The following is a 20,627-nucleotide window of genomic DNA, read 5'->3' on the forward strand; positions in this document are numbered from 1 at the left end:
TTCCCTCATGCTAAAAAAATGAAGCAGAAGACCCTTTCTAAAAGTTTTTAAAGCGGCATGCCCACGATCGTTCGACAACAAAAAATTTTTTTTTGATATCTTGAAAAAAATGCTATTTTTTTAAAGATGGTTTAAAACTTAATTACTGCGAATTTATTTTACGGAAACACGTGGAATTTTGTTTTTTATTTTTTTCGATAAAAATCAAAAAAAAACGTTTGTCACGCTTTTACTCCAGGTAAACTTTTCTCGTTAAAAATTCTATGTTTTGTGTCTTTATTCATACTTCATCTTTGCGCTTTTGGTTACGACGACGGGAAATATCTATTCCCGCGGGGGCCCCGTGGTTCGTTTCCCCGACGCGGTCTCTGTTTTTCTTGATTTGGGAAATTTTTTAAAATTTTAAAAAAAAAAAATATTTATACTCAATGTTCATAATTGACCAAAATTAAATTTTAAAAAGAAAGATTATTTTTGCCAAACTGAGGATGCTGTTTAATGAGAAAGCGCAACTTCCTATGCATATAATACAGTACTTTTATGTTCCGCTGTTAATGTGGGGGGGAAAAAAGTAAAAAAAAAAAAAAAAAAACATCAAAAAACAATTGAACTTTGAAAACAATCTAAATAAATTTGTTCAAGTTTGAATATTTCCGTAAAATTCTGTTCGTTATACCTTAAATGCCCTAAATAATGACAATAGATGAATTATTTATGAACCCCCTCCCCGTATACATGTGAAATTGTTCGACTTTTCCGAGTAAACAAGAAAAAGATCGCATTGATACCTTCAACAATTTTTCACCTTTCTTGTTGATTTTATGTTCAGGATAATTCAACTGCAAGTCACACAGAAAAGAATGTCGTACGCTCGAAATAGTGACAGTAAATTGAGCATGCCGTTTTGTTGCATCATCGAGTTGCACACACAAAATTGCAATTATAAGTCACAATCCCAAGATAGTATGTTTTGCCCATAAGGGTGTTTATCATGAGTTCGAAATATTGACCGCAAGTCATGTACACGGGGTTTTATGCCGTGCCGCGGCTCGACTTAAGTCATTGACACGGAATAGTATTCCGCGCTCTCGAGATTCTGGCTGCAAGTCATGCACATGAGATAGTATGTCATGCGCTCGGAATATCTAAGTTATTTGACGGGGTTTAGGTGGGTTCTCAAAAATTTTAGCGTTTTTGTTTCATAAATAAAGACCAATCTAGGCATGTTAACGGTAGGTTGGTGGTACTACCAAAACTTCTTCAGAAGACAGAGCGTAGAGTTACGGATAGCGGGGTCATTAGTTAAATCCCTTGACAAGGCTATGCTCTCCACAATGATTGATAAAAGATATTGTGTCGAGTCATTGCCCTCACTCCGATTAATTTTGGGGAAAGTTGAAGCTATCTGCGGAGAAACAGGTTTTTTGGTACAGAATCGAGGAACATGGTTGGGTTAAACTGCCCGCCGTTACATAACTGAATGCTGTTAAAAAAAAGGGCGTTAAAACAAAATAACAAATAAAACCCGTTCTTTTTTCTTGGGTTTGTTTTCGTTTTGATATTCCTTAAAAATTTTTTTACTATTTATCATGAAAACACGATCTATGTAGACATCTGGTTTTGCAATTTCAGTTCTTTTTTTTTTAAATTTTTAATTTTATTAAGTTCTCTCGGTCGAAAAACTTGGGAACTGATGGTAAATTCTTGCACATGACATTTTAAAATAATGGGAAAAAAACAAAAAAAAAACCCAAACAAACAAAAACAATTGTTTTTTCAAATGTATACGAGAAGTTTCGAATAATTCATTTTTAAATCGGGGGTTGCTGGTCAAATAGAAATTAAATTGTTGTTTTGTATCAAAAAACAGCATTTCCCTTGAGCAACACCACAGCTTTAAAATTTTCAGTTGTTTTTTATTAAAAATTTTTTGTGCGGTGACAAAATTAAAACGTGGGTGTACGGGAGTAAATGTGGGGGTTTGGATGAGAAATAGGGTGGGGAAAGTGAGGGGACAAATAGCGATGTCAAAGCAAAGAATCAGAAGAAACTAAAAGTTTAAAAGTATTCATATACCCCTTCCTCTTCTTAGCAAGAAACACCAAAATATATTCAACTAAGACAAAAAAAGGGAAGATTGAAATTTAATTAATCAAAGATTAGGATTTATCTTGTCAGATTTTACATTAAAGACACACGCTTTCAGAATTTATTATGTGTTAAAATGAAAACCCAGTGAAAAGAAAACCCTTGATTCATTCGCGGGGTCTCCCTTATAATTTTAAACCTTTTCGTACATAAACATAAAGAATTTTTAATGTATACATTAACATTTTAAATTTTTTAAATTATGAAAAAATCTTACTTTCGAGCACAGAGCGTAAAGCTGTTCATAAATTTTTAGATTATTACCCCACTACTTATATATAAAAATAGTCGGGGTTCAGAGACAATTTATTTTATTGTTTGAGCTTTTAACACCTGTTATTCGAATCTTCTGCCCTGGAAAAAGTATACAAGAATGTATGACCTCCGTTGTGCTTAAACCTAGCACCACATGATTATTTTACCACTTCAAGTTTTTTTTCAGTCATAAACAATGGAAAAAAAATATTTGGCGTTTGTGTTGCTGCATATAACGATGATATAATATTTTGCGCTTTAAAGGTGGATGCGCCCCAAATTTTTTTTCCGAATTTCGTCGAAATTTATACTGTAAAAAATTCGGTATATGCGATTGAGTACCGTTTTTTATTTGATGCCTTTTTGTTCGGGTTTTTTCCCTTTTTGTGTCACAACAGGGCCCCCCTGACGCGTTTTGGAAAAGCCCAGCTCCGAGTGCTCACGGCATTTTCCTTTCCTGCGCTGAATGTCCTAATGAAAAATACAAATAGCTGTCATTTGTCAAAAAATTCCCCACCGGGTTTAAAATTTAGCGAAAAAAGATTGCGCTTAAGACGTCAGGGGGGGCAAAAAGGTACGTCAAAAACGGAAAAACTGCATCGGGTTTTGCTGCAAATTTTGCCTTAAAATCAATTTGTGAAAAAATTGGCTCGTTTAAAAAACGTAAAAACTTTGGTATGTTGTTTAACGGTATTTGTATTTTTGCTGAACAAGAAAATTAGGGGTCACCGACTTACCTTTTTAAATATTTGAAAATTTTTTACCCCTCCCCCATAAGAATGAACGTAAATCTTGTTTTTGCAAATTAATTAAAAACATCCGCGAAAACTGCATTGTCTCTTTTTTCTCCATTTTACGTCTTTTGCGTAAAAATTTTCCTTCACACGTAAACATTTTACGGTTTGAAAAAATTTCCACATGGAGTTTTGAGAGCTAAGGGGGTTTTTAAGAAAGTGTTGAAGAAAAGTCAGATTTTTAAAACAAGTAATAAACTAAAACATTATGTGATTACGGAATGTTCCGGGAAAAGAAGTTTAATTGTAGTTTTAAAATTTTTTTGGGAGAATTTGATAAAGGGTGAAAATATGTAAACGACTTTTTTATTCAAGGATATCATCGCGAAAACATTTAGGTTTGTTTTTTTGTAAATTTTTAGTGTTCAAATGAAACGGAAACTAAATTTCTACATCGAGGGTTTCCGGGGAAAAAATGATAAGCTTTGACAAATCCGTACCGTTAATTAAAAGCTGCAATGGGGGGTTTTTAAAAACTTTTTTCAAATTTTTTGGATTTTTTAATTTTTTATTGCCCTATCTTTTGTACTCTTTGTAATTGTACTTCCTGTTTTTCCCCAAAGGCTTGATAGTTGTACTACTTTAAATGTATGGAAAAAAAGGAAACCCTGATTACCATGAAGAAAACCCCTAAAAAACCAATAATGACACCTCCCCCGGGATTCGCACGAGAGAAGGAAATGGGAAATTACGGTAAATTCCCCCCCCCCCGACAGGTTAATCCGCAAACCTCGATTAGGAGTCAGAAGCTCATCTCTACCCATGTGCCTCCCAAAAATGTTTTAGATTTTTGTGTAGGAGGTTTTTAGTTAAATTCGTGTTTTTGGACCCAAATTTGATTATGAAAAAAATAAAATTAAAGAAAATTTAAAAAGGTTTTTAAAATTGACAGCCCCGATTTTCCCGAGGTCACAAAGAAAGTTTTCAAAATTATTGAAATTATTTGAACAGGGATGATCCCGTGGTTTAGGAAAAACCCACCATGAATGGTTTCTTGTGACTTTAGGGAAACCCCCCAATTACCCATAAAACTTGAAAAAAAAGAGGAAGTTGGAAAGTTTGGAGGAAATGCACGAGATTCATGTGCCCGTGCGTGCAAAGAGGAAAAGGGGGCTTATGTTCCCAGCGACTGTCACAGAACGGGTGATGGCGATAACTAAGGACAGTTTCTGCATAAACCCCAAAATATGATCGGTTGCAGAGACGCAAAGAGATTAGCAGCAGATGACACCGACACAGATCAAATAACTTTTTGGGGAAAGGGCTATGCTAGAAAAAATTGGGAAATAATCATTTTTCTTGTTATTTGGGACGAATGTCACGAATTGCCTCATACCCCCTAGATGACAGTTAAAATGTTTCCTACATTTTCTCCTTTTTATTTTTCAAATTTCCCATTTATAGAAAAGAGCCAGTTATGTTGATTTTCAAAATGATGTTGAAATTTCAGACTAGTATTAGCATGTGATTAGACGGGCTCTGTAATTCATCAATCAAAAAAGTGAAAAAAGGTCTCATTTTAGGAGCTAGTGTACGTTTGCTACCCGTTTTTTCTGCAGAATGTTTCTAGTACTGAAAAGTGTGATTAAAGATATCTACAGACTTTCGCAAACTTGGGAAAATAGGATTTTTTTATTATGGACTTCTTTCGAACTCGAGGAAGAATTTTTGACCGAATTACTGCCTTTTTCCTAAAATACAGATGCTTGCAAATGCTTAAATTAAAAAATGTGTTAAGGGGGGTAGGTTACCCTTTTTACAAGGGTAATTCAAATGTTGAAACCCCAAGTCTTTTTGTAGTCGTGTTATTAAAGTTTAATTGCTAAAATTCTCAGTTTCGTTTTTTCTGTTCCTTCAAGTTCGTTTTTATCCAGGTTTGAAGAAAATGACCCTCCAAGGGATTTTATGGAAAAAAGAAGGAAAATAGGATTTTAACACTTTCAGTGTATTTTAGTTTCTTGATATCCGGGGAGTCAGATAAACTATATTTTTACTAGTATGCAGTTACTTTTAATATAAGCTTAAAAAGTTTATGTCGCGGGGCTCGTGTTTCCATGGAAAAAGCATTTTCTCTCATTTTTAGACAGTATGTATAAAAATAGGGGTTTTCGACGGTTAGGCCAATTTTGTTAATGAAAACTGGAATATTGGGAATATCATTAGCAAATACCCCAAGCACTATACGGTACCCTATTTTTCTTTTGTTTAAAGTAACCCTGACAACGAGATGTTTTAAAATGGTTTTATCTTTCTTTTTTTCGTAATTTTATAAAATAAAATTGAATAGTTTTTTTCGAGTTGATGTTGTTTAAACTTTATTTTAACGTAAGTTTATTTTTTGTTACTGCATTTATTCAAAAAACATTTTAAACTTAGAAAACTTTTAGGTACCCTCGTTTGGGATTGTTCATGGAAAAATCGTTCAGCATGCTACTGTTTTTCTCTGGTTTTGATGAAATGAAAAAAAAAGCCGAAACTGTGTTTCTTAATGATAGTGTCAAGCTTTTTAATTTTCCTTTGTACTAGGTCACGGGCTTCGTTTCCCCGGTAACTCATTTCAATTAAGAAAAACAATTTTCTACTGAAATTTGAACAATTTTAGATCTTGTTTTAGTATATAGGTAACAAATTATCAACGGCCTGAAAAATAGGTATTCAAATCAAATGCTAGATTTTTTATTTTAAAAAAGGGCCCTAACAAGTAACCTCTCACCTAATTATTCCAAAAACATTGGTTCTCATCCATTTTGTACATTCCCCAAACATTTTAAAGTCTAATAACGAAGCAAAAAAATTGTTATTATTTGAGCAAAAGACCATAAAATTTTCAGCAAAAATGGTTATTTTAAAAAAATTTGAATAAAAAAAAATGCACAGAATTACTACTTTCAAGATAAAAGCATTAATTTTGCGCGGTAACTGACAGTAACGTCTGACTAATGACGTCTTTTAAGGAACTTGTTTTGAAGCGTTTTGGGCAAATTTTTTCATTTTTCTGCTTATAAACCTAAAGCATCGATCGAAGAAGTTATGATTTGTTTTCAGAAGAATGAATTACAAAACATTTTTTTTGTCGTAAAAGTCGTCGTAAAACGTCCGTTAGTTCCCGGGTTTGAATGCGCCAAAACAAAAATTAAAAGGGAACCCACCTCCTTTAAAATGTCTTTCATTTGAAAAACACGCAAAGAATATTTTAATTAAAACACCCGAAATCAATTATGCTATTGGTTATCGACCACGTGCTATAAATCGTGACTAGTTTAAACGAGTTATACGCTTTCGTGCGGGAATTCCTGTTCCTGTTTTCCCTTGCCCTTTTGAAATTTTTTAAATGGATCGGTTTTCTTCAATTTGGGCAGTACCCTTTATTATTTGAAGGGGGGTTTTTTTTTTTTAATTTACGCCCCTAATAGCGAACAGGCAGGCATGATCAGCTGCCTGGTCGCAAAGGTTTGAAAACTTGCCGCCCGCAAGTTTTGGTTAAAATTGTTCGACAAACGGGTTTAAAGATTTAATAATTAGTTTAAAATGTTTTCTTAAAATATAATCAGAAAGTGCAGGATAAAACGAAAATTTTTATCTTTCTTTCTTTGCAGAGCTGCGCATCAAAAAGAGATTCAGAATCGGGCCAAAACAGAGGGACAGTACCCTCCAAACTCTGCATTAAAACGAAAATTTCATCCCAAAAAAAAGGTGAAAGGAGACTTTGCAGAAAGGTATTTTAAAAAGTGTTTATTCAAGGTTTTGCGCTGATCTTTTTTATTAGAAGCCTTTAAAATTTAGGGGTTTAGCTATTTAAATTTTGGGGTTTCATTTGACAATATTGCATTTCAACAAGACTGCATGAAAAAAAAGAAAACAGAAAAAAAATAATTTCTATAATTTTCTGATGTGTCTCCAAGAAAACAGCAAATGTTTAAATATTCCCCTTTTTATTATCGTAAATTTATTTTTGTTTTTTGGTTTTTTCCTGTTAATTTGTTACAGACCAAATTTAAGTTGTTGTTAGCCAAGACGCGCATGGTCAAAAAGTGGGCCCCGGAATGAACGTTTATTTAGGTTTGTACAAGAACGATTATCAAGATGAAGATTTTTATAAATTTTCCCCTTTAAGTTCATTGAAGTTTTTGTTCATTTTATTTCCCCGCAAACACTGATGGAAAAAAACAAGGTTGTGATACCTTGAAAAATTTAACTTTTAAGCGTTCCCTTTCCCTTTTTTGTCATAGCCCCTTTTGGGGAAAAGAGGGGGTATTCTACTCGCCCGGTTTGGTGTCGTCGTCGGCGTCGGGGTGACCTTCTTGGTTTAAAATTTTACAGTAACCCTCGTAAATGTTGCTTTTTACTGAACTTCTGTAAACATTGTACAGTTACAAAAAATGTTTTTGTAGGGGCGAGCCCCTTTTACCGGTCAAGGTCACCAAGGTGTTATACCCAGGTTATTTTTAAAGGGTTTAAAATTTTTTGGCAACCTTTGTATTTTTTGTTTTTTTTGTTGATATTGCTTAAAAATTTCTTTAACTTACATAAACATTGTCCAGTATAAAAAAAAGTATGTGTGGGGCTGAGCCCCTTTTACTAGGTCAAGGTCCCAAGGTGTTTCACTTACTTTATTTCTAAGGTTAAAGTTTTTTGGCAACCCCTTTTTTTTTCTGTCATATCTTTGTTAATTTTTATTTCTTCTGAACTTTCAAAAATTTGTCCAGCATACAAAAAAAAGTATTGTGGGGGTGAACCCTTTTACCAAAGGGCAAGGTCAAAATTTGTTTATTGGAATTATTTTTTGTTGATTTTTTTTGAAAACTTCGTTTAAAGACATTCTTTGGTTTTTAAAAGGTAAAGACTTGAAAATTTGAAATTTTTTTTTAATCATCATCTGCGTTTGTTTATTTTGTCCCTTGTAGATTTGAAAATAGAAAACCCCTTTTTTCTCGCTATTTTAACCCTTTAAATGACTGGGAAATTCACTCTTCGCGGTTTGGGGGCATGTTTAGGGTGAAGACTAAAAAGTGTTTGAACTATTCTACACGAGTCAAGAAAGCGCAAAATGTAACTTGAACAGCAAAAGGGGGGAAAAGGGTACAGCAGCATGAGTGTCGTAAAAAAAAGGGCAGGAAGTGCTAAAGTAGGAACCGGATATGTAAGAGTCTGCCGAAAAAGCTAATGGTTTGGGATGAAATTTGTAGGTGTAATTGGGCGAAAAGGTCAGCTATAAAAACAAAATACGAGAGAAGTGAATCCAAATTTTAAGAAAAATTTTTGATTTCGGACATATAAAAAAAAAATTTGGACGGAAACGAAAATAAAACTCTCACCAGGAAAGTTAAGACCGCTTCCTAAAAAACTTCTTAGCTGTCAAAAAAAACGAAAAGGGACAGAGGATGACATGAGCAAATTATAATGGAATAGTATCCCAATGTATGGAAATCACAGATGGTGGTCATTGGGTTTCCCTCACGATGGCAAAAAGAAAAACATGCAATTTACCTAAAACCCGACGCTGCCAATTTTGAACTCAAATGGGAATTTGTTGGGCCCTTTTTTTTAACCCGGGAAAAATGAACTGGTACAACCCAGTCAAAGAAAAACACTGAATAAGTTGTTGGAGCAAAGCTCCCAAAATACGAAACTACAAAGCCAGCGAAAATTTTGCCCTTCGGTGTTCGGCTGGGTGCGCAGTTTAATGATGGATTTGGATTGTGAACAAAATTTTGAAAATTTAGGGGCTTTTCCACAAAAAAAATTTTTGGTAAATTTTACTTGTTCAAAAGACAGCAGAGGGATTATTTTAAAACTTATAAAACCCAAAAAAAAAATAAGCAAAAAACGTTTCGAATTTTAAGAAGAAAAGATTATTTGTTAAAAACCTCTTTCCCAAAAAAGGAAGGACAAAATATGCATCGAGTGCCATTCGAAACGGGAAAATTTTGATACTGTAAGAATCCCGGGTGCCCAAAACTTTTGCCAAGCAAACGAAAATGCGGAAACATTGGCGGAAATTTTAATTTTACGACATTGAAACTACGTCACTAGGGGAAAGAAGCTGAAATTGTGCAACTTTTTGCGAGTCCGGAACGGGACCCAAAATTCAAACCCGTTTCGTTCCGGGGTACATCACTAAAAAAAGCGGGCGTTACCCGGGAAATTCGTTTCTTAAAACGGTAAAAGGTTTTATACAAAAAAGGAAAAAACCCCTCCCGGGCGCACCCCTTTGTGATGGTTGAAAAGTTTTATTGTGGATTCGGTTTGTTGGTGAAAAAAAACATTTTAGTTGCCCATAATGGAAAACAATTGACTGAGAATCTTTGGGAAAAAGTTGTATTAAAGCCGGATGTCTGGACGAGCTTTGAAAGATTTATGGGTTTTTTGACACTTTACCACTGTTTAGATCTTAAAAGAAAAGGGAGTTTTAGATCGCTAGTAAATATATTCGAGGGGTTTGGCGTAAAAACAAGCACTGATCATTGAAAATAGCAAGCACTTTGATTTTGTTCTGTCACAAAAATCTCGAAACAAAGAGAATCATCTTTTTCATAAAATTTGATATGCTTTGAAAAATTTAAAAAAGTAAGTGTTGTTAAAGAAATCGCAACCAAGAGGTAAAAATCTGTGTGGAGAACAAATAAATTTCCCAAAATTTAGCAAGGAAAAAGTGTCACCGGACTTTCCTATGATCATTTAAAGCTAGCATTTGAAGGGATGTGTGAATGGCTTGCGGTATGTATTAGGAGAAAAGGTTAACGGTAAAACGAGAGTAACCGAAGACAACTATTATTCGAGCTTTGAATCTGCATTTTGAAAACATCAATAGGAAATAAATAGTGGGTAATACAAAACATATATTGTGTCAAAGTGTTTGCCTTTCACCATTAATGGTATCTGCAGTTCAGATCGACTGTATCGTGAAAATTTCTAATAATAAAAACATATTGTTTTTAACTAAACGATGTATAACTCATTGCAGAGTTGGAGCGGTCTTCTGCGCATGCCCGAAAGTGATCATCAATTGTAGCGCACGGCAAAAATATGCATATTTTTGCATGTCCGCACGCATTTAGTGTATAATAAGCATAAAATACTGACTAAAGGTTAGGGTTAGTATCACCATGGTTACAAAATATATACATTTAAGATATTTTTCGCTCAAATTTAGTTAATCCGGTATATACCGGAGTCTGTAGTTTATACCGGTGCTCCAAGTCTGCATTGAGTCACAGTCTTGACTAAAAATACTGTCTCTAAGATTAACGAACGTGACTTGTGTAAGCTGAAAACATAACTTTAAACGCTAACGTCGCATAGCCTCAAACCATGTAGGGATAGGGGTAAAATAACGCAAAATATTGAAAAATGTAAGTCGGTGACCCCTAATTATCTTTGTGTCGGCTAAAAGTACAAATACCGTTAAACAACATACCAAAGTTATACGTTTTTTTATCGAGCCAATTTTTCACAAATTGGATTTAAGGCAAAATTTGCAGCAAAACTCGATGCGAGTTTTTCCGTTTTGACGTGACCATTTCGTCTCTGACGTCTTAAGCGTCAATCTTTTTTCGCTAAATTTTATACCATCGAGTGGCATTTTCTGCATGCAAAGTGACAACTATTTTGTATTTTTCATTTAAGTGACAATCAGAGCGCAGGAAAGGAAAAATGCCGTGAGCACCCGGAGCTGGGCGTTGCACGAAAAGCGACGTCAGGGGCCATGTTTGTGACACAATAGGAAAAACCTCGAACAAAAAGGCATCAAAATAAAATCGGTACTCAATCGCATATATCTTGAATTTTTTACAGTATAAATTTCAGGACGAAATTCGGAAAAAAAATTTGGGACAGTTGAATTTTGCGACATTTAGCGGTGGTTGCAACAATTAACAGTCTCCTGGTCACAGTCAAATGCTGACATTTGAGTAACCTTATGCATTGTTATTTCATACTTTCTGCTTGGTGTAAAGATTATTGCATGATATATTTGGTCTTGATTCCCATCCTTGTTGCAAAATCAGTTTCTTTCATTGATTTAATGATATATCCATTTAACTGTTATTGCAGCTTTACAGAAATAATTAGTTAATGGATTAAGCCAAATAAAATATATTTGGCGAGGAATCAATATCAGTATGATAATTTCTGTCGTAAGAGATAAGCAAAGTACATCTTTAAAGTTACCTTTAAAGCTCGGTATCTTATGGCACGAAAACACATATACACTTAACAAATTTCCTGCAACACTTAGTTTTTATCAGTATCTTAAACGACATCCTTTTACATCGGTATTTGATGAATGTCATAAAGAAATTCCAATAAAAGATATTTAGGCCATCTTATATTTTGACTCATCTTTTTGTCGACCACACTCCATTTTTAAAAATTCACAAAGACCCATGACTGTTTAACAAAGAGATTTTATTCTAATATAAAAATATGAAGAAAAAAAGCTAGAAAGAACATTAAACTTGTTTTGCCTATTTTTTAAATATAGTAACTAGATATTGTTTCCATTCAACAAAATTTCGTTCATTTAGGTTACTCGCACTTACCCTCTGATAGTTTGATCTTGAAAATATATCTCGCATTGCAAAATAACAGAAGACGTGAAACCTCGCAATAAATGCTTGCCAAACGAAATTGAGACCAGTAGGCAATATCGTCAGTTCTGAAGAGGATAAAACGTTTTCCAGATCAGATAATTTTGTTAAATTCTGTTGATAGATATTTTTTACTGAGGTAAACAAACTATTACGTATGTCTTGATATAATGGACACTCATATCTTCAGACGACGAACAGTTAAAGCAAGAACTTGGTTCAACAATGAATGCTTATTATTTCAGTACGTAAATGATATTATACAAAACTTGTTTGTTCAATATATTGAACGTAGAAACTAAAGTCTCTCATCAGTGGTATTTTGCATTGTTGAGTTGTGGAAGAATACAATCCTGTTTGCACATTTGCAAATACTTTTTATCAGGCTAAACAAAACAGATAATTCTGATCGTCTTAAATTTTTGCTAACAGACCCAAAAAACATGGTTCTACGTGTTTGTGTAATTGGTTGCGGTGCGGCTGGACTGGGTGCATTGCGACATTTATCAGCCAGACCAGAGACATTCCAGGGTGTTGGTTTCGAAATGGCGGCAGAAGTTGGTGGTACATGGAGATACACAGACAATGTTGGTACTGACAAAAATGGTTTGCCGATCCATACAAGCATGTACAAGAATCTCAGGTAAAACATATAATAGTAGGCTCGTAGTGTCAGAAGGCAATATACGTGTGGTAACGCTTTCGCTTGTGACATTTGGCTTAGGAGTGCCAAAATCACATGTGGAGAATATGCAACATACTAGTAACGTAAACTGCCGTTCAGTTACCTTACCTAGTTGTATAACTCATTTGTGGAATCCGGAAAGAATCGTCTTATAGAAAAAAGTGTTCTTGAGAATCACCTTTAAAATTTATCAAACGTTTTAGGTCATTTTTAGTGTGACAGACAAATGCATTTGTGTTTCGAAAACTATTATCTGACGGTCCTTTTTGACGGCCCACTTTCCTTTTAGATGTGTAGTTAATTATGCCGTCACGTTGCAGCATATCAAAAAGTAGAAAGCAGTAGAAATGAAAGGACATATTTTATATGCCCCCATTTATACAGGCGGAGGTATACGTTATACAATACCCGCGGTACTGCTAGTATGCTATTTTTCTGTTGAGAGAAAAAACTGCTTCAGAACATTTGTATTCCAGAACAAACATACCAAAAGAAGTGATGGGATTTCCGGGATACCCTCTTCCAAGTCACCTTCCTTCATTCTGCGATCACAAAGATGTTCTTCAATATCTGGAGGAATATGCTGATCACTTTGATTTACGCAAATTAATAAAGGTTTGCTATAGGAGTCAGTGTCTAGATATTTTTAAGTTATCAAATTTGATGAGTTTTCCTTCCAGACGTACTGTCTTTAATCAATAATTACTTATGTAGAACATAAACTTCGCCTGAAAGTCGAACCAACGGCCTTCTGACTGGAGTCTTGTTCTCACCTATCTGGGCGGATTTGTTTACTTTTATTCTAAGACGATCCACATTAATTGCTATATAAAATATAGCCACCGTCTTGAATTCCAGCCAACGACTTGAAGTCTTGTGAACTCTTCAAGACATGTTCGAGGGGTTCCGTGATAAATTTGTTACAGAGATCCCAGTTTGAATTTTATCGAAGTGTTGCCTATGAGTTCGTAGGGAAATGACCCCAGATTTCATCCGGAAATAGTGAAGTTAATCGCAACATGTACAATAACTTGCTTTTGTTACGTCGATGAACATATATGAGTCGTGCCATGAGAAAACCAACATAGTGGCTTTGCGACCAGCATGGATCCAGACCAGACTGCGCAGTCTGGTCAGGCTCCATGCTGTTCGCTTTCAAAACCTATTGGAATTAGAGAAACTGTTAGCGAACAACATGGATCCTGACCAGACTGCGCGGATGCGCAGGCTGGTCTGGATCCATGCTGGTCGCAAAGCCACTATGTTGGTTTTCTCATGGCACGGCTCATATATATATATATATATCATAGAAAACATGAACATCTTAGTCAATGTTACACAAATCACAAGTACAGACATTTTCTCCATTTTGTGTGCAAAAGCACCGATAAAAATCAGACTTCAAATTTCATTTTAAGGGAGCCAGCACTCCGTTATTAAATATTTTACCGTCAGAAAGCTAAAGAAAAATTCATGAAGGAGGGCTCTTTTTGAACGATTGGTTGATCGCATCACCATGTACAAATGTACACCAAAACTGTATTGCTGAACTAAACATTGCACTCAGTTAATCGTACAATAATGAAAAAAAGACGTATTAATTTGTTGATTTTGCTCTTTTGTTGGATTTTACGCCTTTTTTTTTCAACCAGTTCTTCAGGACTTGGCCTAACACCTATATTCTTCGCACAAATCTTACTTTCTCCGCAGTTAACTGACTGACAAACTAACCCACGTGAATAAGAGATGTAGAGATGGTACCTACTCAAATAAATCAAAGGGGGACAACTCTGGATTGATCAATAAACTGAAGCCAACATTAAACATTGATCAAAAGTGAAAGAAAAATCAGATAGGTCCTTTTTCAAACAACTTATCAGGCAGACAAAGTATGACCTACATTTGTTTAAATCCCTTTGTATTCAATATACAATATGCATGCTTTTCTCATGACTTACACTGACAGTTATTTTGTAAGTTGTAGTGAGGCCCTGATAGAAAGTTTAGTAATGCATGAAGATTATATGTAATAATGCATACATTCCTTTGAAGAAAATTAACGACATTAAGAAACGTTAAGTTTTGATCTTTTAGCCAAAGTTGTTTATTTATTGTTCTCAATGGTGATATATTGGTTTACACAACATTTATATATCAAAATGTAAAATGTATATATCCAACAATGAGAAATAACAAACAAAGTTAAATTGGTAACACAAAAATTCATTGTCGTCAAATATAATTACAATGTTTTAAGGAAATGGTTGTAATTACTACATGTTAAGGTAGCTGACAGGTAATGACTCTATGTAATTTATTTTAAGCAATTCTCAATTTAAACATTCTCTGGAGGGAACTAAATGTTGAAAGTAGAGTAAACTTACCTTATACTCTATTGAATTTATTTAGCTGTGGGAGCTTTTGATATAGACTATAATTGGGGAAGTCCTAAAATCTTTTTTAGCACGATCATTTGCTTTCCTTGAAAAACGAATAAATGCTAAAAAAGTATATGGAGATTACTCTATTTGATGATTTTCGTTACAGGTCAACTACCCTGAACAAACTAAAAGGTGTTTTATTTATTGTTGAAAACAAAGTAATCGGATAATTTCAGATATCAACATTAATTTAAAACTTATACTGTTTACACAACTTGAAAAAAAGTTTTTGTTGGGGCCTCTCATTTACAAATATATCAACAATGATCACCTGAATTGAGTGCATTCATGAGTGGAAAATATTGATAGTAAAATGGTGTAGGGTTTGTTTACAATACAAAATCTTTAATAACTTCTTTAAGGTACATTTTTGGTATGGTTTTGGTAAGCTTATAATAAAGAGCATGTCATTCTCTTTCACTCAGAATTTTTTCAAGCGTTTTAATAGACTCTTGGCTAGTCTTGGAATTTGACTTTATTAAAAGACAAAAGGAAGTTTAGTATAGGCTCTTTCAAAATGTTGAAAGTAGAGTAAACTTACCTTATACTCTATTGAATTTATTTAGCTGTTGGAGCTTTTGATATAGACTATAATTGGGGAAGTCCTAAAATCTTTGAAAAACGGTCAATACAAGAGTTGTTCATTTTGCTTCAGATATTTTGAGAAAGTCATTTTTTAGATATCAAATATTTCTATTTTTGACATGGAGAAGAGGTAAACCATGAATATATTTAGAAAATTGGTGCACTTAGCTATCATTTCAGTCTGAAAAAACCTATAAAGATGAATTTGAATTTTTAGGTACCATCTCTAAGAGATGGATGAAGAATTTCCATAGACAGATAGTTACGTAGTACACACGCCTCGCCTGGAATTCGAACCAACGATATACTTACTGGAAGTCTTTTGTACTCTATCTATTGACCTAACAATCTTTTACTGGGTTATGGAAAATATTCCATTGCAGTTCAATACAAAAGTGGAGAGCGTGACTCCACTGTCTTCACACAGTAAAACAGCATGGAGGGTAGACTACTCTTTCGTTAACTCTTCAACAAATACTGAGACTGGAAGTTCTGTCTTTGACGCCGTTATAGTTTGCAATGGGTATGATTTACAAAAACGGAGCATCACTATAATTGGCCTTTGTATTTTATCTATTTTTGCGTGTTAACAAGAATTTGTAGATCGTTTCCATTTGAAAAAAAAATAGGTTGTCAGCCTTCTATATTTATAAGTGGTTTAAACACTTTATATCATAATATATGCGTTGATTTTTTCTGTTTTGTAAAACAAATGTTTTGCTCAGTTTGTTTTTATATTTTAGCCATTACTCTGTACCGTTGGTACCCGAACTGGAAGGCATGAATGAGTTTCGCGGAACAATAATTCATAGCCACGATTACCGGGATCCGGAAAAGTTTCAAAATAAGGTTGTCGTCTGCTTGGGAGGCGCGGCTTCCGGCCAAGACATTTGTTTAGATATTGCGCCTGTTGCTAAAAAGGTAAATAGGTTTACCAAACCTCATTGCTTAATTCATCTTGAAAGAATTTTCCTAAACTTCTTTTCTCGTTTGCAAGAACCAAATGGCGCCAGCTGTTTTGACCATATTTTATATCATTTTCAGTCGTTTCGTGAAAGCTTTTGACCTAAAGTTCTGTACACATCTAATAAATCTAAACTAAATACGTCATACGGGGATATTTTGATGTGATTTTGTCTCTTTATTGTTTCTTTTATTTTACTGTTGGGGATAAAAATGTAATTTTCAGATAATATTTCACATTGGTAAACTACTCATTATTTAAGCCCATGAACATCATGAAAATAACAGTCTTACAAAAATATAAAAAAAAGTCATGCTACATTTCCACTGTATAGTTGTTTGCGATTTTTAAAGAAACCTGTTGTGTGTATTGTAGATAATCATAAGCCACGATAGGCCAAGAATAGCTTCACCTCTCCCGGTAAACGTATTTCAGCAAGTAGGTATCGCTCGGCTTACACCTAACTCTGTTATATACAAGAACGGTACCGAAGAAGAGGCGGATGTTTTGTTGCTCTGTACCGGATATAGATACAGCTTCCCTTTCTTGACGGAAGAGTGCCAGTTAAAAATCAGCGGGGAAAGAATTACCCCGTTGTATAAACATATAATACATACAAAATTCTATACGCTCTCTTTTATCGGCATGTGCAAAATCATATGTCCATTTCCCCAGTTTGATAACCAAGTAAAATTCGTTCTATCTTCCCTTGATGGAACGCAGAAGTTACCAAGTACGGAAGATATGGATCATGACACGGAGTCGGACTACCAAAAGCGACTGAGCGAGGGACTTCCTCATAGATATGCTCACTTTATGGGACCACGCCAATGGGAATACAATGATGAACTTGCTAGGCTAGCGGGATTCGAACCCATTCCAAAAGCAATACAAATGTTATACAATGAAGTCCATAGAACTCGAGTTCAAGATTTATCCAATTACAAAACAAAACAATATCGCATAACAGGGGAGGCTACCTATGAGATATTGGATACTGAATGAAATGTTTGTTGTTTAATAAGTTTTATTTTTCAAAATTCCAGAAGGCCAAATGGCCCATGAGGACAAACAAAACATAATACATGACAGGACAGTGTTTTACAAAAATTTAATGCATACAATGCTACATAGTTAATCGAAGAAGGTATACAATAAATTGCATATCATTTACAAAACGTATCAAACATTTAAGAATACGTGATAATACAAAAATAATTATTTCATTAAAGTAATATAAATCAGTGCTTAACAGAGCTTATCACATTTTGATTTTTAAACATGTTACAGAATTTTGTCATTTCACATATATTTTTGTTTAGTAAACAGAGGATACATGTAGTAGCATTTGATTACTAAATATATTACATTATTGTTTTATACTAAGTGGGTAAATGTAGTTGCATTCGATCAATAGATATGTTATATCCTGTATGCTTATACATACACATATATACATATGATGTTAATGTTAAGTAATTTTTAGTACATCATTATCATATATATCTTGGTCGATATCTAACTTTTTGAAGAGGGAGAGTGATACCGTCTGGGATATTAATTGTGGCCTTTGATTAATACTGTACCTGATGCGGAAATCCAAAATATAAACTAACGATGCTTATATTAAAGTTAAAAGCTTCATTCTTAATTTATTTTGCTATTGGTCTCCTTTCGTTTTTTAAATTTTAAGTTAATGAACTGAATGTTATTTAAACGAAAGCTTATGAACATCACAAATAATATGTATTTGTATATTTTAATCTCTTCACTTCTCTTTAGTAATTGGGAAATGCTTTTGTGCTTATTATGCTATATCCTTAAACGTTTAATTCTATTTTCTTTACACATAAAGTATATTTGTATAAACTGAGGTGTAACTTTATTAAATATAGTGGATTAAATCTATTTTACATTTCACATAGTCGTGCGAGCAACAGCAAGCCTCACAGATCCAAATCCGTGAGATGCCCGTACGAGCTCCTCCGGGGCCCGTGCGCTTCCCGTACGGGGCTCTTGCGAGCTGCTTCTGAACTCGTTACTTTCTGCTAGCTAGTAAAGAACTCGGAAGCTCGGTTAAACATTTTCACTGAATTCCCGAGTCCTCTACGAGTTCAAAAAATCCGCACGACGGTCCTACGAATCAACGATGTCCGTGTGGACGCCGTACGAGTTTGCCAAAATTCGACTAAAAACCTATTCGTACGGAGCGCGTAGCGTTCTTGTGACCAGGGTATTAGCTGGTCACATATAGAATCTACGAAAAATTCATTTAAAGCAATAAAATATTAACAATGTTAAAATGTGCATATCAGAGCTGTGCAGTGTCAATGTGACATTTACACAATTGGAACAGAACAGAACAGAACATATTCTTTATTTCCGGTAACTTAAACAATATAATGTTTCTCGTTACATAGCATTAGTATAGAGTATATTTATGTGTCACTAAGGACGGTGAACAAAATCAGATAGTGAAATAAATACATGTGCTTATAGAGGGTGAACTAAAATAGCAACCGTAACATGTGATATTTACTTGAAGTATACAATATATGAATGCAAAGCAAATGGAACATTGTTGTCGTCGGAGCTATGGGTACAGTATTAGCATTGATATCCACCTAGATAAGTAACCAGTGAATTAACTAAGACAAGACAAATTGGACATCTCACTCTTATACTGATGTCATATGAGATGTGGTTGTAAGTTAGAACCCTGGTGGCAACTGAACCGCTGACCTCCAGGTTGAGTGGCCGAAACTTTAATGCTAGACCACCACTTCCTAGATATCAAATTATATATCTAATTTTGGTTAAAAATATTTTTTTTGTATCTGCGACTAGCTGGAGTAAGTGATCGGAATGCTGCTGGAATTAATTCCTCTTGAAATGTTATAAAATTTTCTCTCGTTAAAAATCAGATGAATCTTGAAACCCAGTGACAGATAATTACAAAGTTGTCGATGAATTTATACTAAGTTTATTAATAGGGACACGGTGGGGCGTATTTAAGATGAATGTTGTCTTTGAACAATAAGCATACTAAATTAATTGCATATCAATTAGAATCTTGATTATTTGTCGAATTCTTTTCCTAAGACCATCAAAATATGACCCTTGGATATGGAAAGTCCCACCTGTCAAAAATGTGATATTTTTTGTTGCTATTTTCGCACATCTTGACACGCAATATTTGATATATTTTAACCGCTTCTTTAAATAGTTCGCTTATACAATAGAAAAATCGCAGCTTGAAGTATCTACGAATCAAAAAGTGTGTAGTAAGTGTTTATTTAAATTATTTATTTAAGATTTTTTTTCCGAGTCATGCGTATGTACATTTAATGAATCATTAAATGGAGAGTAAATTATTCACATTTGTAAGCATATTGATTAAAACTCTGAAAGTGTAAGCAAAGATTAATTTAGAAATTGACCATTTGACTTATTTTTTTCAATTTATTATCACATCGAAATTGTAATTTCAAACTGTTGTAATAAATCACAAATTTGCGTATGCTCTAACTGATACTTAATTAGATAATCCCTTGCTTCTTAATTCTATTACCTTTTAATTGCAATAAAAACAGGGTAATAAAGGAAGGGAGGACGGACGTTTTGACCACGGACGTTTTGGCCCGGACGTTTCGGCCTAGGATCTTTTGGCCTAGGACGTTTTTGAGGTAGGATGTTTTGGCCAAAAACAAATTATTTCCATAATACGCCAATTATGATCTGGGCATTAATATGTTATCATATGTTACAGTATAATTGAACATTCTTTTTAAAAATGTAATTGTGAATAAAATAAACTCTTTTGGTTTGTTGTAAATGGCAAATATTTTCACATACACAAACACATACAATGTGTATATGTTTATATGTATACATATAGAAAGATTATAAAAAATAAAAATAAAATACCATGAGTATGTTTTATTATCAGTTTAATTTGTTCACTTATACTATAACATTCTTAAGAATAATCTCCAGACCATATTTTGCATGATATGGAACCACAACTTATTTTTGGCCAAAACGTCCTACCCCCAAAAATGCCTGGCCAAAACATCCTAGGCCGAAAGATCCTAGGCCAAAACGTCCGCTGGCCAAAACGTCCTACATTCTAAAGGAAGTGACTGTGGGTATTTCGCACTTTTATGG

General features: G+C 34.1%; 1 protein-coding gene across 1 annotated transcript in view; it reads left to right on the forward strand.

Moving 5' to 3' along the window:
* LOC123548709 (uncharacterized) overlaps positions 1 to 19,556 on the forward strand; it is a 34,604-nt gene extending 15,048 nt beyond the window's left edge. The window contains exons 2-6 of the mRNA XM_045336212.2: positions 12,218 to 12,428; positions 12,947 to 13,085; positions 15,880 to 16,019; positions 16,240 to 16,417; positions 16,836 to 19,556. Of these exons, the coding sequence (XP_045192147.2) occupies positions 12,229 to 12,428; positions 12,947 to 13,085; positions 15,880 to 16,019; positions 16,240 to 16,417; positions 16,836 to 17,465 (1,287 nt within the window). The 5' untranslated portion in view covers positions 12,218 to 12,228 and the 3' untranslated portion in view covers positions 17,466 to 19,556. The remainder of the gene's footprint in view (positions 1 to 12,217; positions 12,429 to 12,946; positions 13,086 to 15,879; positions 16,020 to 16,239; positions 16,418 to 16,835) is intronic.
* Positions 19,557 to 20,627: the final 1,071 nt, after the last annotated feature.

The sequence above is a fragment of the Mercenaria mercenaria genome, chromosome 6 (genome assembly GCF_021730395.1).
Source record: "Mercenaria mercenaria strain notata chromosome 6, MADL_Memer_1, whole genome shotgun sequence".
Taxonomy (NCBI): Eukaryota; Metazoa; Mollusca; class Bivalvia; order Venerida; family Veneridae; genus Mercenaria; species Mercenaria mercenaria.